Below are 17610 nucleotides of genomic sequence, written 5' to 3'. Positions count from 1 at the left end.
ATTTGTTTTTCCCCCGGCAGAAAAAGGAACCTGGATCCATAAATTTATATACACAAGTAGTACCAGAAACTACCTTAGTTCTTATAATAATAAATCACATTAAAAGACAAAGAACACAAGTAAACATCTAAGAAAAAAGTAAGTTGTGGTATAACAAGCATTTTGTTAAGAAAAAAAAGTTTAGAAGTGCATTAGTTCTGGTGAGAGATATATGAGCAACAGCTCTTACGAGAAGTAGACCCCATTCTGTAACTATGGGCTGTCCATATACTGTCATAGTCAGAGTCTTCGGAGAGGTCTGAAGGCTCCAAACGTGAAAGACTACTGCGACGACCCAAGGATTCTAGACTTGATTGGTCATCATCAGCCAAGACGTGATTATGCATCAGGTCAGTGCCTTGCCATGCTAAGGATGATGTATGGGTGAAATGAAATGGCAATGGTGGGAGGCAAAGATGGAAGGAATGAACAGAGGAGGAGGAGGGAAAACAGGACAGGAAAAGCCACAACCAAAATCATAACATGAAACAAAAAGCAAAAAATAAATAAAAAAAAGGGTGATGGGAAGAGAGGGGAAAAGAAAAAATTGTTAAAAAGGAGACCAAAGCTTTGCAGATTTCATTAGTCACTTGTTCATGAGATAAGACTGTGCAGCCAGAAGTAGATACAACTACTGTTAGGTGTGAATGCATTTAGCGAGCCTACAGTTACTACTCATGAAATGCATTCTGACTAGCGACTGGATCAGATCAGAAATTTCACAATGTTAGGTGACAGCAGAAGAGCTATTTACAACAGTTAAGTGTATTCAAGAAAACAGAACATTGACTTTTACTCCCTGCAACTGCATTGCTTAAATAGTATCTAGAGTATGAACGTGTCCATTTGGGATTTATACCCGTCATGAATAGATCTAGTTACTGGAAAGTACCTGATCATATACCTATGTTGCAAGGAGTCATTTTGTGGGTGGATTACTATGAATAAGACCAGTCATTAGAATCCAGTTACAGAATTGACACAGTGCATTATACTTCCATAATGAACCTAGTTAGTACTTAATAGTAGTTTCCATCATTTTATTAGTAGCTTTTCCAATATGGCTACCGCCACTGTGCAGGAAAAGCTCTTTAGAATATACTTCTTCGTTGCATTCTACTTTCTGGATTAATCAGTGAGAAATATGTCAATGCACACTACATGGTTGAGAAATGATTTTGTATAGAGCTACTGTATAACATCAGCATCATATGTAACAGGCTGGAATACAATACATAACTCAGCCATTAAGGAGGGTGCAGAGGCATAAAACATGAAGGAAGAAAGCAAAATGGAAAAGCTTGATATAAACATGATTGCTTTCGATCTGGCCTTGATACAGTCATTCATTAGAATTATATATCATCTGCAAAGCACATGGGAAAAGCTGCTTGGTTGTGATATATAAGCAAATCAGCAGGATAGTAACAGAAGAGACTTTTCTGTTTCTTGCAAAGTCATGAAGAACATGGCTGGAAATCTGTGGTTCCATTGTATAGATATATCTGCTTACCTGCTGCATTACAATACAGAAAAGCAAACACATCCAACCTACCAGCCATGGAAAATAAACAAATGCATTTAAAATATTGACTTTATTAATATTTTGCACCACCCCAGGAGCAAAGATATAAGTAAACTCACATAGAGAAGAAGGTTCGATCACTTTTAATACAGAGCTGCAGACCGCAACAACCGGATATTCCTTAAAAGCTTTTACAGTGTAATACAGCTGTAACTATTTAACCGAATGCTAAAAACTATTAGGTGGTCCATATATCTAGCGGCAGTGTGACGCACAATAATATCACATGTGGTTTTACAGCAAAATTGAAGTGTTTGATTACCGTGTGGTTTTACCACATGGCACACTACCGCTTGGTGTATATTTACCCTCACATGTTTCCATTAGAGACTAAGACTAAATGATTCACTTTGCAGAGAAAGTACATCAACCATATAAAATATCAAGATAAAATGTGCACACTACATGGTTGAGAAATTATTCCACCGGATATGTTATAAATGTCAGCTAGATGCGGGTACCACCTCTGGGAACCACACATATCTCTAGAATGGGGCCCTCTAAACCCTGTCCTACGTCTCTGTGTTGTGGCTTAAGACTGTGATTTCTGACCATAAATTACGAAAACAGTGTAGCTCCTGAGTAACACTGTTTCCGTAATTCCCATAGTAGTGAATTGCAGTTACGGAAGCAGAGTAGCATGCCAGCTACACGGTTTCTGTAACTACCATTCAGTTCTATGGGACTTATGGAAAGACCGTAGCTCAGCGAGTTACGCGATTTCCATAATTCATGGTCGGAAATCACACGCTTTAGCCACAACACAGAGCAGCAGAAAAGGGTTTAGGGAGCCCCATTCTAGAGAAAGGTGCGGGTCCCAGAGGTGGTACCCACATCTATCTGACATTTAGAACATATCATGTGGAAATTACATAAACGTCTCATGGGAAAACCATTTTAACCCCATAATACCGAAGGCATTTTAAACCTTAATGACCGAGCAATTTTTTAAGTTTTTCCATCGTCGCATTCAAAGAGCTATAACTTTTTTATATTTCCGTCGACATAGCTGTATAAGGATTTTTTTTGGCGGGACCAGTTGTATTTTTTAAAAACACCATTTTGTACATATAAATTTATTGATTAACTTTTTATTAATATTTTAGTGGGGTACTGGGAAAAAAAAAATTACCATTCTTCTTTGCATCTTAATTTTAGGAGGTTAAGGCCTTATTTACACGAGAATGTTAAACGTCTATGGGACGGCCATTGAAACAGCGGCCGTCCCACGGACCTATGTAATTCAATGTGGCCGTTCACACAGCCGTTGTTTCAACGGACCGTATGAAGGGTCCGTGCAAAAATAGGACATGTCCGTTCTTTTCTCGCATTACGCATCCCTCCATAGGGCTCTCAACTATGGAGGATGCGTGACATCGCGTCACTCAGCGCTGAGCACGGATGCACCTCGGACGTGAAAGACTGCAGTTTTTTATGTCCGAGATGCGCAGCGCTCATGTAAATAAGGCCTTACGGTGTGATATAAATAATATGACTTTATTCAGCTGGTAATTACGATTGCGGCAATGCCAAATTTATATAGGTTTTTGTTATGTTTTACTACTTTTACACAGCAAATTATTTGTTTTTGTGTCGCCATATTTTAAGGGCAATAACTTTTTTATTTTTCCACCGATGCAGCTGTATGAGGGCTGCAGTTTTTATTGGTAACATTTTGGAATACATGTGGCTTTTTGAGCACTTTTTATCAATTTTGTTTTGATGGTAAGATGAGAAGAAAACAGCAATTCTGGCATTGTTTTTTATTTTATTTTTCACGGCGTTCACTGTGCGGGTTAAATAGTGTAATCTGTTTTATAGTCAGGGGCGTTACGGATGTGGCGATGCCAAACATGAGTAACTTTAATTTTTTTAATAATAAAGTGTTTTGTAAGGGGAAAAAGTGTTTTTTTTTTTACTTGGGACTTATATTTATTTCAAACTTTATTTAGTTTTTTATTTAGTCCCACTAAGGGATTTCACTATGCGATCTTTTGATCGCTTTTATAATACATCTCAATACTTCTGTATTGCAGTGTATTATTGCCTGTCCGTTTAATACGGACAGGCATCTGATAGGCCATGCCTCTGGCATGGCCTAACAGGTAATCACTAAAGTCAGGCCCCCAGGCTGCCATAGAAACCATCAGCACCCCACGATGCACGTGGGGTGCCAGTGGGGTGAGAGAGGGAGCCCCCTCCCTCTAAAACCACTCAGATGGGGCGGTCGTTATGGAGCACCGCATCTGAGGGGTTAAATATGATCGGAGACCACTGCTAGTAGTCTCCGATCGTTGCCCTGAAGTCCGAGGCTGTTCGCAATATCCCGAGCTTCAGGAGCACCCTGCCCGATGCGGGAGAACGGCTTCTGAAGTACGGACGTGAAAAGGTGTAACTTCAGAAGAACTATCCTGAACGGCTGCCGTGAAATCACTATACGGCGGTCGTTAAGGAATGATTCACATCTATATGTAATAATGCCAACAGGAAAAGGAAGTATGGCTTTGCTGTAGACAAAGAGTCCCTGGGTATTTAGGACATGTAGCAAAAGGATTTCTAGGCCACAGTGTACTACAATATGTATACTTACAGTTATTCATCTTAATTAGGTAAAAGTAAAATATGACAAACCAATGAACATTCAGTGTTTTACATTTATAAAAGAGAAAAAAAAAACACAAACCGATAAATACTCTACTACAGAATTTACAGTGTTAGATGAAAAAAAAAATCCACTTACTAGAATTCAAGGTTTGGCGCGTTTTGGCACTTGTACAGTAGGCTTCAATAACTTTTAAAATCTGGGCATCTTCCTCTAGTGCTGCTGTGCCTGAAAAAGCAAACAAAGTTAAAAATAAAATAAAAAATCCAACCCGTAATTTTAGGGTGTAATTAAAGGGAATGTGTCACCTAGATTTTTTTCCTAACTAAAACTAGATAGCACAGCAATCAATTTTTCTAATCTATACAGAAATATGGGGGCAGCCATCTTGCCTGAGCTGCTGTTAACAGCATTTAGAGATATGCTTTACAGCAACCACATGGATCATAGGAACTTGAGCACTGGAAACGTTCTTTCACTTCTATGGGAAAGCGTTTTAGGCATGCCGTTTTTCATTGTAATCCTGCCTGTGATGATAATGAAATGACTGCTCAGAAGTGATCTCTAGAGAACAGGAAGTGTCAGTGTATTACGAGGATCAGTGGCCACTTCAAGATTTTAGGATATTTTAAAATAGATAAGAAAATCACCAAGGATTCTTAAAAAAATATGTTGAACATAAAAACTTGATTTAAACCATATTTTTTTTTTCTGATGACACATTCCCTTTGAACTCAAATTCTAGTTGCCTTGATTTAAAGAAAATAATAAAAAAAAAAAAAAAAAAAAAAACACAAACAAAATAAACTACATATTAAAAACATCCTGGTTGTGTGCCGGCGTTGAACATTTAGTTACCCTTTCCGAGCACTGAGCCCCCACCAATCGCTAAAATGAATTTGCAGAAACGCTCGTGTTAGCGCTCAGCCGCTTAGTTTCTTTTCTGGTTATTCCGGAAAGCCGATGTAACGGAGTATGGATTGAGTCCGTACACCGCTACATCAATTTCCGGGAAAAGCCGAACAGAAACGAAGCAGCTGAGCACTCGCTAAAAACGAAGCTGCAGAAGCACTCCTGCGATTGGTGGGGGTCTCAGTCTTCGAACCCCCACCAATCGAAACTTCTGACATGTCAGAAGTTTGTTGAACGTTTACTTACACTCTAAAAGAATCATCAGCTTAAAAAGAAAAAAAAAAAAAAAAAAAGATTCTGAGCGGATAATTGGTGATTTAAAATGGCAAGGTATAAAACGTAATAATCATCTGACAATCGCAATATAAATAAAAAAAACTAACAAATTGTAAATCATTTCTCCCTTAAACGACAAGTTATTTTTTAGCATTTTTCCCCTACAAGGTTTTCCCCAAAACATACTTTTTCTCAGTGCAAACTCTTCATCTGATGGTTTCCTTTCTGGCTTGCGCTTGGGAAGCAATTTTTTCATAGTTTTAGGGCTTTTACTGAGATCCTGTTAACAAGGAAAATTGTAAATTCAGTTCACCACAAGAAAGGGATTTTATTATAATTACCAATCCCACTCTAAAATTCAACAGACTACATAATATTTTCTAGAAAATACAGAAAGGGGAACAAAAATACAAAAATAAAACTGGTGTGTATGTCATTAAAGTGCGTTAACTTAACAAAATGTTGTCGTTTTAGGACCATGGTTGTAAGATAAAATAAAATATTAACCCTTTAAAACTTAAAGGGGTTTTCCCCAGAGACATTTATGACACATCCACAGGATATGTCATAAATGTCAGATAGATGCGGGTCCCACCTATCTGTAGAATGGGGCCCCCTAAACCACGTTCTACCTCTCTGTGCTGTGGCTAAATTGTGTGATTTCCAACCATGAATTAAGGAAACATCTTAGCTTGCTGAGCTACGCTGTTTCCGTAAGTCCCATAGAATTGAATTGTAGGTAAAGAAACAGCGTAGCTCGCATGCTACGCGGCTTATGTAACTGCCATTCACTACTATAGGAATTCCGGAAACCGCGTAGCTCAGCAAGCTACACTGTTTCCGTAATTCATGGTCGGAAACCACACGCTTCAGCCACAACACAGGGCGGTGGCACAGGGTTGAGGGGGCCCCGTTCTAGAGCTAGCTAGGTGAGACCCGCATCTTTCTGACATTTATGACATATCTTGTGGATATGTCATAAACATCTGACGAGAAAACCTCTTTAGTTGCTTCTGCTTAGTGAATCCCTCACTCCAGTGGTACTCTGTTGTCACCAATTACTGTATTGGCTGCCAAGAAAGCGATCAACTTACATACATAGGAACATAAAGGAAGAGTGACAGCCCCAATAACGCTGCAACAACAGAGATTAGAGATTTACCAGTGATGGGTGCACAGATGCAAGTATCCCTTTTTTTTAAAATCCATCCTAAATCAAATGTTTAATTTTGGGCATAATTAAACTTAAAAGGTCACACAAAAACTAATAAGACAGATTTATAAACCCAGTCAGCCTGATGTGTTCTTGGGCAGGTGAGGACTACATGTGGTAGACAAGCACAACAGGCAGAGTGTCTATCTAGGAACAAATGCATTAAATTGCAGCTATTTAGGAATAAGGCAGGAGAGATGTGGAGTGAGGATCCTAGAGGGAGGGGAATCGACACGTTTTGTTTACCCTAATTGGAAAACAAGTTGTCTTGAGGGAACAGACCTCTAGCAAGGTGGTAATGCATAGTGTGCTGATCTGCTCTATGCATAACATGCCGTTAGAAGAGGACACAGAGGGGCCTACCCCTTACCTTAAGAATACAAGATATCCTCTAATACAGAGGGAAAGAAGCAAAGACAAAGTGATGAGAAATATGGTGGCCAGTCAGTATTAAAAGCAGTTTCTGTATTGCAAGTTTCATTTAAAAAAAAATAAAAAAAAAATAAAAATTTATATATATATATATATATATATATATATATATATATATATATATACATATACATATATATACACACACATATACATATATACACACACACATTTTTTTGCTCCTTCCACGGCAAATTTGCATTCATTCATGATGAATTATCAGAATATCCACATTTACACAATGATATAAAGAATTTAGAAACGTCAATGACTCACTAAAACTTTCCCTTACCTCTTTGTAACAGAGTGCTGCGGAAGGTCGTAGAGGAGGAGCGGGACGCAGGCAACTTAAGCTCCATGGCTTTGAGGTTTTGGGTGGCTCCAATGGGCTCCAGCTGATAGTGCTATGTGGAGTCCCGTGGTGTGAAAGGTGCGGTAGTGTGTGATATACAGGTGTGTGAGGTGCTGGCTTACAGTCTGAATGCTTGCTTGATGGTGTCACTGGATGTGACGGAAGCTGAAGACAAAAAAAACAAAACACTATATTACGACAATAATGAGAGAGACTACTAATAAGTATTCTGTTGGAGACATTGTGATTTCTCTTCAAGGAAAGAACATTATATTTTTTCTAAGGAAATTATTTTGTTTACCATTATAGATCTTCAACCCATTTGTATTCCCCGATAATTCTAAAGATCTTGCATTTATTTACTGAACTTATCGCTTCATACTAACATCTACATTCAGTATACAAATGAGTTCCAAGCTGCTTCACAGTATGAAATACATTCACCCTTAGAATTTGACCTATTATAAAAATAAACTTTTATTAACAGGATATGTAAATGTAACCTTTACCTATGAATTAAGAGTCTTCTCACATAATTATGTAAAATATTGAGGTTTGGCCAGAAATATATTAACGGAATGAAAAAGGTATTTGTTAGCTGCATAATGTAAGTCAAAGAAAACAAACACCTCAATTTCAGCAGGGAATCAGATTTCAAAAGTTAGCAGAATTCATCCCATATTAAGGCTACATGCACACGTAGTGGAATAGGATGCGGAAAATCTGCATCAAAACCGCAAATTCACACAAAATTAAGTGTAGATATTACCTGCGTTTAACAGTGCAGATTTTATGCTGCAGATTTTGGTGTATTTTTTTATATGCAAACACAAGATGAATTGACATGATGCAGATTTTAAAGTCCATTTACGTGCTGAAAAATTCTGCAACGTGTAGATGAGATTTACTAAATATTATTTACTTTGCTGGTACTGTATTACGTTGCAGATGTACCACGGTAAATCCGCACATAATGCGCAACGTGTGCATGTAGCCTAATAGTAGCAGGACCACAATTCTTTGTTTAACGAATGAACAAATAATTACGAAAAAACACCTGCTAGCAAATAACATGGACTGGATAGGTTTGAATTAAAAAAAAAAAAAAAAAAAAAAGAAGGAGGGAATTTCACCAGCACTGACTCGTCTGCTATAAACTTACAAGTGCCCTGCATTCGTTAATCTTGTGGGCACCAAGAGAGAAATGGCCAGGGTTAATTGTCTTCAGAGAGGTTTTCTAGTGTGAACCTATCTTAACACATCCTGTATTTATTGCAGATTTTTGGTTACAGAATTCTCAACAAAAGTACAGTACAATACAAGTATACCCCAATTATAAACAGAGTAAAGAAACAAAAATTGCAGTGGGTTTTAGGCATTCCATATCTGTTTCCCCAATTGCAATGAACATTGAAATGTTGATAGTTGCCGCTTTTCAGGCTGATTCCGCAGATCATTTTTAACGCGGTTTGCATGGATGGCATGCAGTGTATACGTCAGATCTATTAATTCTACAAATACTAGGTTCCTAAACTACTAGTGTTAGATGGCCTTAACTAGGTTGTGTAAAGTGTGTGGCAGCAGGACATCGACCTATGCACCGAAGTGGAAGGATGAAAGGATTACCCAACAGTGCATACAAATAAAGGTAGCAAATGCTTTGAAGTTAGAGCTAAAGAGAGAGAAACACACGCCATACTACCTATGTATTATTTATCTACAGGTGTAAATATAGGTCACTGCGTGAATTAATCTGAAGCATCTTGTTGCACTACAGTGCGCTGCCTGTCACAATGTAAAACTGCTGCTAGCAAGATACTATAAGCCAGGAATGGACGTCTTCTATATCAATTAAAAAGTATTATTCTCTATTATGTCATGAATGCCTGCAAGGATCTGGTACCTACAAATTTGACAATATTTTATTGGTAAATCGGACTCTTACAGTGTGACAGGGAACAGAGTGAGGCTTTATTGTAGGGATGGTCATAGAGGTGAACTTTGTCTGTTTATGTAGATGGTCAACCCATTCCTGTAGATCTTGTTGGTTATTACATGACACCGTTATCCTTTCAATCATGTTACCTAGGAATAAAGGTGAAAACAGTTTCCGTTAAAGCACTTAAAACACAAGAAAGGACAAAATGGAAAGCCAGTGTACATATACATTGATATTATTTGGTTAATCGCACCCTGGGACACATTTATCAATAGTGTAGAAATACCACTACCATGCACTTACAAACTGGCACAAATGGTGCCAAATTATCAACATGGAGAATGGTATGTTTTGCAGAAAACAGCACACTTTCATTTTAGCCTTTTTTTTTCTTTTTGATCTCTTGGCTAGTATAAGAGTATGTTAATATTTTACATCAAAATTGACATAATAAATTTGACTCAACATGCATCATGTTTAGAACCATTATAGTGGAGTTTTTTTGGACATCTGACCATCACACCTATATGTGCTTGATGGAAATCCAATTCCAAAATATGGATTTCATCACATCAGTCCAGTACAATTAGAGGATAGCGCTCCAATATATGCCATTAATAATTTTTATTTTGAGCCATATACAGTGCTGTGAAAGTATTTTCCCCCGAACTCAATATCTTCTATTTTTGACAATTTGTTGTATTTAAATGTTTCAGATCATCCAACGAATTTTAATACAAGATAAAGATAAGTGTAAACACAAAATGCAGTTTTTTTCCATTTATGAAAGATAAGATTTATTCAAAACCTATATCACCCATGTGAAAAAGTAATTGCCCCCTAAACTTAATAACTGGTTGTGCCACCCCTGGCAGTACCAAACGGTATCAAATATTTGCAATAACTTCCGATGAGTCTTTTACATCGCTGTGGAGAAAGTTTGGCGCAGTTGTCTTAGTAGAATTTTATTTATTCGACTACATTAAGGTCTTATCGAACATGAACTGCACATTTAAGGTCTTGACACAGCATCTCAATGGGATTAAAGTCAGGACTTTGACTCAGACACTTCAAAACCTCAAATTTTTATTTTTTTTTGAGCCAGAGGTGTGCTTCAGATCATTGTCCTGCTGTATAACACAACTGCGTTTGAGGTTTATGTCACAATCTGACGGATGGAGATTGTAATTCGTCCTCCATTTTTGCCAAATGCAAGATGAGCCTTTGTGTTCTTTCCAGTCAGCAGTGATTTGCACCTTGCAACTGTCCCATAGATGCCATTTTTGCCCAGTGTCTTTCTTATTGTGAAATTGTATAATTGAACTTAACTGAGGCAAGTGAGGCTTGAAGTTCTTTAGATGTTCATCTGGGTTCATTTGTGACCTCCTGGATGAGTCGTTGATTTGCTCTTGGTGAAATGTTGGTTGACCAGCTGCTCCTTGAAAAGCTTCACCACTGTCAATGACTGCTTCATAACTGTATTTAAATCTCATTAGAAGGAGGCATCATGTGCTGCTTTTTGAGACCGTCTAGCATGCTCCACATTGGGTTCTTTTTAAGTGATGTTTAGTTTCAACAGGTCAGGCCTCATGCACACAAACTTAAAAACGCCCAAAATTACGGGCCCACAGACTTTTATTGGCCAACGGGTACCTTCCCCTTTGCTTACGGGAAGGTGCCCGGGCCGTTAGGAAATGTTCCATATTTTTCATTTCAGGCTGTAATTACGACACATAGAAGTCTATGGGGCTCCCGTAATTACGGGTGGCTACGTGTGTGCACCTGTAATTCCGAGAGCGTTGCTACAGGGGATAGTCACTGTCCAGGGTGCTGAAAGAGTTAAACAATCAGTGCTGGATAGAGAGAGGGGGCTGCACTGATCGGAAGTAACTCTTTCAGCATTCGGGACAGTGACTACCGCTGGAGTGAATAGTATTAAAAGTTAACTTACCTAGAACTCCCTGCTTCTTCCTCCAGTCCGGCCTCCCGGGATGACGTTTCATCCCATGTGACCGCTGCAGCCAATCACAGGTCCGTAAATACTGGTGGAATATAGTCGAATACGTGTGACAAAGGACCCGTATTTACGGTAGGAAAAAAATATGTTTGTGTGCATGGGGCCTCAGGCAGTAATCATACCTGGTTGTGGCTAGTGAAATTGAACCCAATTGTTAATTGAATTTGGTTAAAATGATGGATTTGGGGGCACTTACTTTCTTAGATAAGGCCAGGTAGGATTGAAAAGCATTTTTTTTAAACCCCTTCCTGCTCCTTGACTTATTATTCTATCATGATGAGCACATAGTTTGCGCTCAGTGGCAGAATAGTACGTCACGGGAGGAACCGCAATTCCGGCCCCCCTCCTGGCGCACACAGGAGCTGTGACAACTGCGGTCTCGTACCCCAGGGACCGATCGCGATGTCCCTGACGATTAACCCTTTACTAGCCGCGCTCAGTAGCGATCTCGGTTTCTTAGGGGTTAAAACACCATTGACGTCCCGCTATGGCAACCGGAGACCTAACAATGGCCTACGGGTATGCCAGTTACGGAAACCTAGTATGTCCTGACAAAGGCAGGTCCCACTATGCTTGCTGTCAGTGAGTAGCTGACAGCTCTAATACACTGTAGTGCAGTGTATTAGAGTAGCGATCAGGGCTTCATGTCTTCAAGTCTCCTAGTGGGACAAAAAAGCCCGGAGGCAGGGCTTAATAGGTGCCATAGCAACCTAGTTCAGTGTTTCGGCAATTAACACCTTAAATGCGGCGATCGATTGCAATCGCCGCATTTAGGGGGTTTCTAGCACATTGGCAGCCCCCATGCATTTGTGGAGGTTGCTGATGCTTGTAATAGCATCCGGAGGCCAGGCAACGGCCTCCGGGTCTGCCATGTATGGAAGCCTATGAGGACCAGCCTCTAGCTGGTCCTCGTAGACTAACTGTCAGAGTGACTGTGACGTCACACTGACAGTTGGAATACATTACACTACTAAGTGGTGTAATGTATTCTAGCAGCGATCAGAGCTGCAGGTAAAAAAAGAAAGTGTAAAAAGTAAAAAAAAAAAAAAGTTACAAAAGTTTATAAAAAAAATGTTATAAAAAGTAATTTATTATAGGGAAAAAATGAAAACTGTAAAAAAACAAACAAAGTGAACATATTTGGTATCACAGGGTTCGTAACGACCCAAACTATGAAACTATAATGTTATTTTTCCCGCATGGTGAACGCCGCAAACAAAATAAATGAAAAACTATGCCAGCATCGCTATTTTTTGGTCACCACACTTCCAAGATGTAGAATAAAACGTGATCAAAAAGTCGCATTTACCCCAAAATAGAACCAATAAAAACTACAACCCGTCCCACAAAAAACAAGACCTCCCACAGCTTTGACTAAAAATAAAAAAAAGTTACGGCTCTCAGAATATGGGGTCTCAGAAAATAAATTTGATAGAAACGTAATTTTATTGTGCAAACGCTGCAAAACAAAAAAAAAAACTATATACATATGGTATCGCCGTAATTGTACTGACCCGCAGAATAAAGTAAAACATAGTTTATTGCGCACAGTGAAAGCCGTAAGAAATAAAGAATTGAAACCGCCAAAATCGCTGTTTTTTGGTCACCTTAGCCATAAAATAAAATTATATTGAGAGTGATCAAGAAGTTGCATGTACCATAAAATGAAACCAATAAAAGCTACAGCTCGTCCCGCCAAAAATACGCCCTCACACCTCTCAATCGACCAAAAAATAAAAAAGTTCTGGCTCTCAGAATGTGATGATACAAAACATTAACCAATTAACCAACCAAATTAATTTGGTATCACCCTAATCGTATTGAGACGCAGAATAAAACTAAAGTTGTCATTTTTACCGTACGGTGAGAGACGTAAAAACAACACCCCAAAGACAAAAGCAGGAATTACAGTTTTTTCCAATTTCAACCCGCAAATATTTTTTTTTCCGTTTCCCAGCACATTTTATGGTACTTTAAATAGAAACTACTCCTCCCAAAAAAAAAAGAAGTCCCCACACCACTCTATTAATAATAAAAAAAAGTTATGGCTCTTGGAAGCAAAAAATTATCAGTCTTGAAAGGGTTAATTAATTTCGAATAAAAAAAAACGTGGGGTATTGCCGTACTCGGGAGAAATTGCTTTACAAATGTTGGGCGGCTTTTCCTCTTATCCCTTGTGAAAATTCTACAAAAAACCTTTGGGGTCAAAATGCTCACTATAACCCTAGAAAAATTCTTTGAGGGGCGTAGTTTCCAAAATGGGGGTCACTTTTGGGGGGTATCCACTGCTTTCGTCCCTCCAGAGCGTTGCAAACGCGACATGGCACTGAAAACCAATCCAGTAAAATCTGCGCTCCAAAATCCAAAAGGGCACTCCTTCCCTTCTGAGCCCTGCTGTGAGTCCAAACATCAGTTTATCACCACATATGGGGTATTGCTGTAATCGGGAGAAATTGCTTTACAAATGTTGGGGTGCTTTTTCTCCTTTATTTCTTGTAAAAATGAAAAAAATTATATGTTTTTGCAGGAAAAAAAGGTAATTTCCATCTTCACAGACTAATTCCACTAAATTCTGCAAGAAAACCGTGGGGTCAAAATGCTAACTATACCCCTAGAAAAACGCCTTGATGGGTGTAGTTTCCAAAATGGGGTCACTTTTTGGGGGTTTCGACTGTTTAGGCACCACAAGACCTCTTCAAACCTGATATGGTGCCTAAAATATATTCCTAATAAAAGGAGGCCCCAAAATCCACTAGGTGCTCCTTTGCTTCTGAGGCTTGTGCTTCAGTCCATTAGCACACTAGGGCCACATGTGGGATATTTCTAAAAACTGCAGAATCTGGGCAATAAATATGGAGTTGCGTTTCTCTGGTAAAATTTTCTGTGTTACAGAAAAAAAATGTATTACAAATTAATTTCAGCAAAAAAAAATTCATTTGTAAATTTCACCTCTACTTTGCCTTAATTCCTGTGTAACGCCTAAAGGGTTCAAATACTTTCTGAAAGCGGTTTTGAATACTTTGAGGGGTGCAGTTTTCAAAATGGGGAGATTTATGGGCACTTTCTAATATACAAGGCACTCAAAGCCACTTCAGAACTGAACTAGTCCCTCAAAAAATAGCCTTTCGAAATTTTCTTGAAAATATGCGAAATTGCTGCCATGTAACATCCTAGAAAAATAAAAGGACGTGAACAAAAATTATGCAAACATAAAGAAGACATATGGGAAATGTTAACTAGTAACTATTTTGTGTGGTATTACTATCTGTTTTACAAGTAGATACATCCAAATTTAGTAAAATGCAAAGTTTTTCACAAATAAATATTGAATTTAAATCGACCAAAATTTTTCACTAACATAAAGTACAATATGTCACGAGAAAATCTCAGAATTGCTTGGATAGGTAAAAGAATTCCGAAGTTATTACCACATAAAGCGACACGTCAGATTTGAAAAAAACATCTGTGTCCACAAGTCCAACACACGCTGTGTCCTGAAAGGTTAATAAATGTTACCCTAATTTAAAACCGTCATTTTGTGTTTGAGTTCTCATATTAACCCCTTAAGGACGCAGCCTAGTTTTGGCCTTAAGGCTCAGAGCCCATTTTTCAAATCTGACATATTTCACTTTATGTGGTAATAACGTCGGAATGCTTAAACCTACCCAAGCGATTCTGAGATTGTTTTCTCGTGACACATTGGGCTTCATGTTCGTGGTAAAATTTGGTCGATATATTCAGTGTTTATTGGTGAAAAATTGCAAAATGTAGAGAAAATTTTGAAAAAATTGCATTTTTCAGAGTTTAAATGCATCTGCTTGTAAAACAGACGGTTATACCACCCAAAATAGTTACTACTTCACATTTACCATATGTCTACTTTAGATTGGCATCGTTTTTTGAACATTCTTTTCTTTTTCTTGGACGTTACAAGGCTTAGAACATAAACAGCAATTTCTCATATTTTTAAGAAAATTTCAAAAGCCTTTTTTTTAAGGTACCTCTTGAGTTCTGAAGTGGCTTTGAGGGGCCTATGTATTAGAAACCCTGATAAAACACCCCATTTTAAAAACTAGACCCCTCAAAGTATTCAAAACAGCATTTAGAAAGTTTTTTAACCCTTCAGGCATTTCACAGGAATTAAAGCAAAGTGGAGGTGAAATTTGCAAATTTCATTTTTCTTGCTGAATTTCAATTTTATTCATTTTTTTTTCTGTAACACAGAAGGTTTTACCAGAGAAACACTACTAAATATGTATTGTCCAGATTCTGCAGTTTTTAGAAATGTCCCACATGTGGCCCTACTGCACTCGTGGACTAAAACACAAGCCCTAGAAGCAAGGAAGCACCTAGTGCATTTTGAGTCCTCTTTTTTATTAGAATATATTTTAGGCAGCATGCCAGGTTTGAAGAGGTGTTGAGGTGTCAAAACAGTAGGAATCCCCCAATAGTGACCCCATTTTGGAAACTACACCCCTCAAGGAAATCATTTAGGGTTGTTGTTACCATTTTGACCGCACAGTTTTTTCACAGCACGTATTTGAATTGGGCTCTGAAATGAAAAAAATTTCATTTTTTCCAATAAAATGTCATTTGTGATCAAAATTTCTTATTTTCACAAGGAACAAAATACCCCATTTTGTTGCCCAATTTGTCCTTAGTGTGGCAATACCCCATTTGTGGTGATAAACTGCCGTTTGGGCCCATGGGAGGGCTCAGAAGGAAAGGAGCGCTATATGTTTGTTGGAGTCCAGATTTTGTTGGATTGGTTTTCGGGTGCCATGTCGCATTTGCAGAGCCTCAGAGGTATCAAAGCAATGGAAACCCACCAAAGTGACCCCATTTTGGAAACTACACCCCTCAAGGAATTCATTTATGGTTGTTGTTAGCATTTTGACCACACAGTTTTTTCACAGCACCTATTTCAATTGGGCTGTGACATTAAAAAAATGACATTTTTTCCAATAAGATGTAATTTTTTACCAAAATTTCTTATTTTCACAGGGAACAAAATACTCAATTTTGTTGCCCAATTTCTCCTGAGTGCATCAATACCCCATTTGTGGCAATAAACTGCCGTTTGGGCCCATGGGAGGCCTCAGAAGGGAAGGAGCGCTGTGTGTTCTTTGGAGTACAGATTTTGCTGGTTTGGTTTTCGGGTGCCATGTCGCATTTGCAGAGCCCCAGAGGTATCAAAGCAATGGAAACCCACCAGAAGTGACCCCAATTTGGAAACTACACCCCTCAAGGAATTCATTTATGGGTAATGTGACCAGTTAGACTCCATAGTTTCTTCACAGAACTTATTTGAATTGGGCTGGGAATTAAAAAAATATATATTTTTTCCAATAATATGTCATTTTAGCTCAAATTCTTTTTTTCACAAGAAATAAAATACTCCATTTTGTTGCCCAATTTGTCCTGAGTGCGGCAATACCCCATTTGTGGTGATAAACTGCCGTTTGGGCCCATGGGAGGGCTCAGAAGGAAAGGAGCGCTGTGTGTTCTTTGGAGTACAGATTTTGCTGGATTGGTTTTCGGGTGCCATGTCGCATTTGCAGAGCCCCAGAGGTATCAAAGCAATAGAAACCCACCACAAATGACCCCATTTTGGAAACTACACCCCTCAAGGACTTCATTTATGGGTGTTGTGACCATTTTAACCCCATAGTTTTTTCACAGAACTTATTTGAATTGGGCTGGGAATGAAAACAAAATTATTTTTTTCAAATAATATGTAGTTTTGGCTGAAAATTTCTTATTCTCACAAGAAACAAAATACCCCATTCTGTTGCCCAATTTGTCCTGAGTGCCGCAATACCCCATTTGTTGTGATAAACTGCCGTTTGGGCCCATGGGAGGGCTCAGAAGGAAAGGACCACCATTTGGCCTACTGGGGATTTTCTAGTGCGAAGTCATGTATGCAGAAGCCCCTGAGGTACCAGTACAGTTGAAACCCGCAAGAAGTGACCCCGTTTTAAAAACTACACCCTTAAGGCATTCATCTAGAGGTGTAGTGAGCATTTTGACCGGAGACCTACACCCCATAAACTGTAATGTGGGTTCTCCCGGGTATGGCAATACCCTACATGTGGCTGTTATCAGCTGCCTGGACACACAGCGGGGCCCAGAGGGGAAAGACGAGGGGGGATAAGCTGTGTGGAGTGCATCAGGGTAAGTAAAATTGGGGTAAATTATAAACCAAGGGATGTATGATAAATTTTAAAACACTTTCATACAGAG

General features: G+C 38.7%; 1 protein-coding gene across 3 annotated transcripts in view; it reads right to left on the bottom strand.

Annotated features, from left to right (window-relative positions):
- The window catches only part of ARHGEF7 (Rho guanine nucleotide exchange factor 7), a 149497-nt gene that overhangs the window by 17397 nt on the left and 114490 nt on the right, over window positions 1-17610 (bottom strand). For 2 of the 3 annotated variants that reach the window (XM_075852516.1, XM_075852518.1), the window contains 5 exons: window positions 9357-9496; window positions 7352-7576; window positions 5601-5694; window positions 4365-4454; window positions 230-406 (listed from right to left, as the gene is read on the bottom strand). In XM_075852516.1, the coding sequence (XP_075708631.1) occupies window positions 230-406; window positions 4365-4454; window positions 5601-5694; window positions 7352-7576; window positions 9357-9496 (726 nt within the window). The remainder of the gene's footprint in view (window positions 1-229; window positions 407-4364; window positions 4455-5600; window positions 5695-7351; window positions 7577-9356; window positions 9497-17610) is intronic. The other variant, XM_075852517.1, reaches the window with a different exon arrangement.

Source organism: Rhinoderma darwinii, chromosome 2, assembly GCF_050947455.1.
Source record: "Rhinoderma darwinii isolate aRhiDar2 chromosome 2, aRhiDar2.hap1, whole genome shotgun sequence".
Taxonomy (NCBI): domain Eukaryota; kingdom Metazoa; phylum Chordata; class Amphibia; order Anura; family Rhinodermatidae; genus Rhinoderma; species Rhinoderma darwinii.
This window is presented reverse-complemented; position numbering and strand designations above follow the sequence as displayed.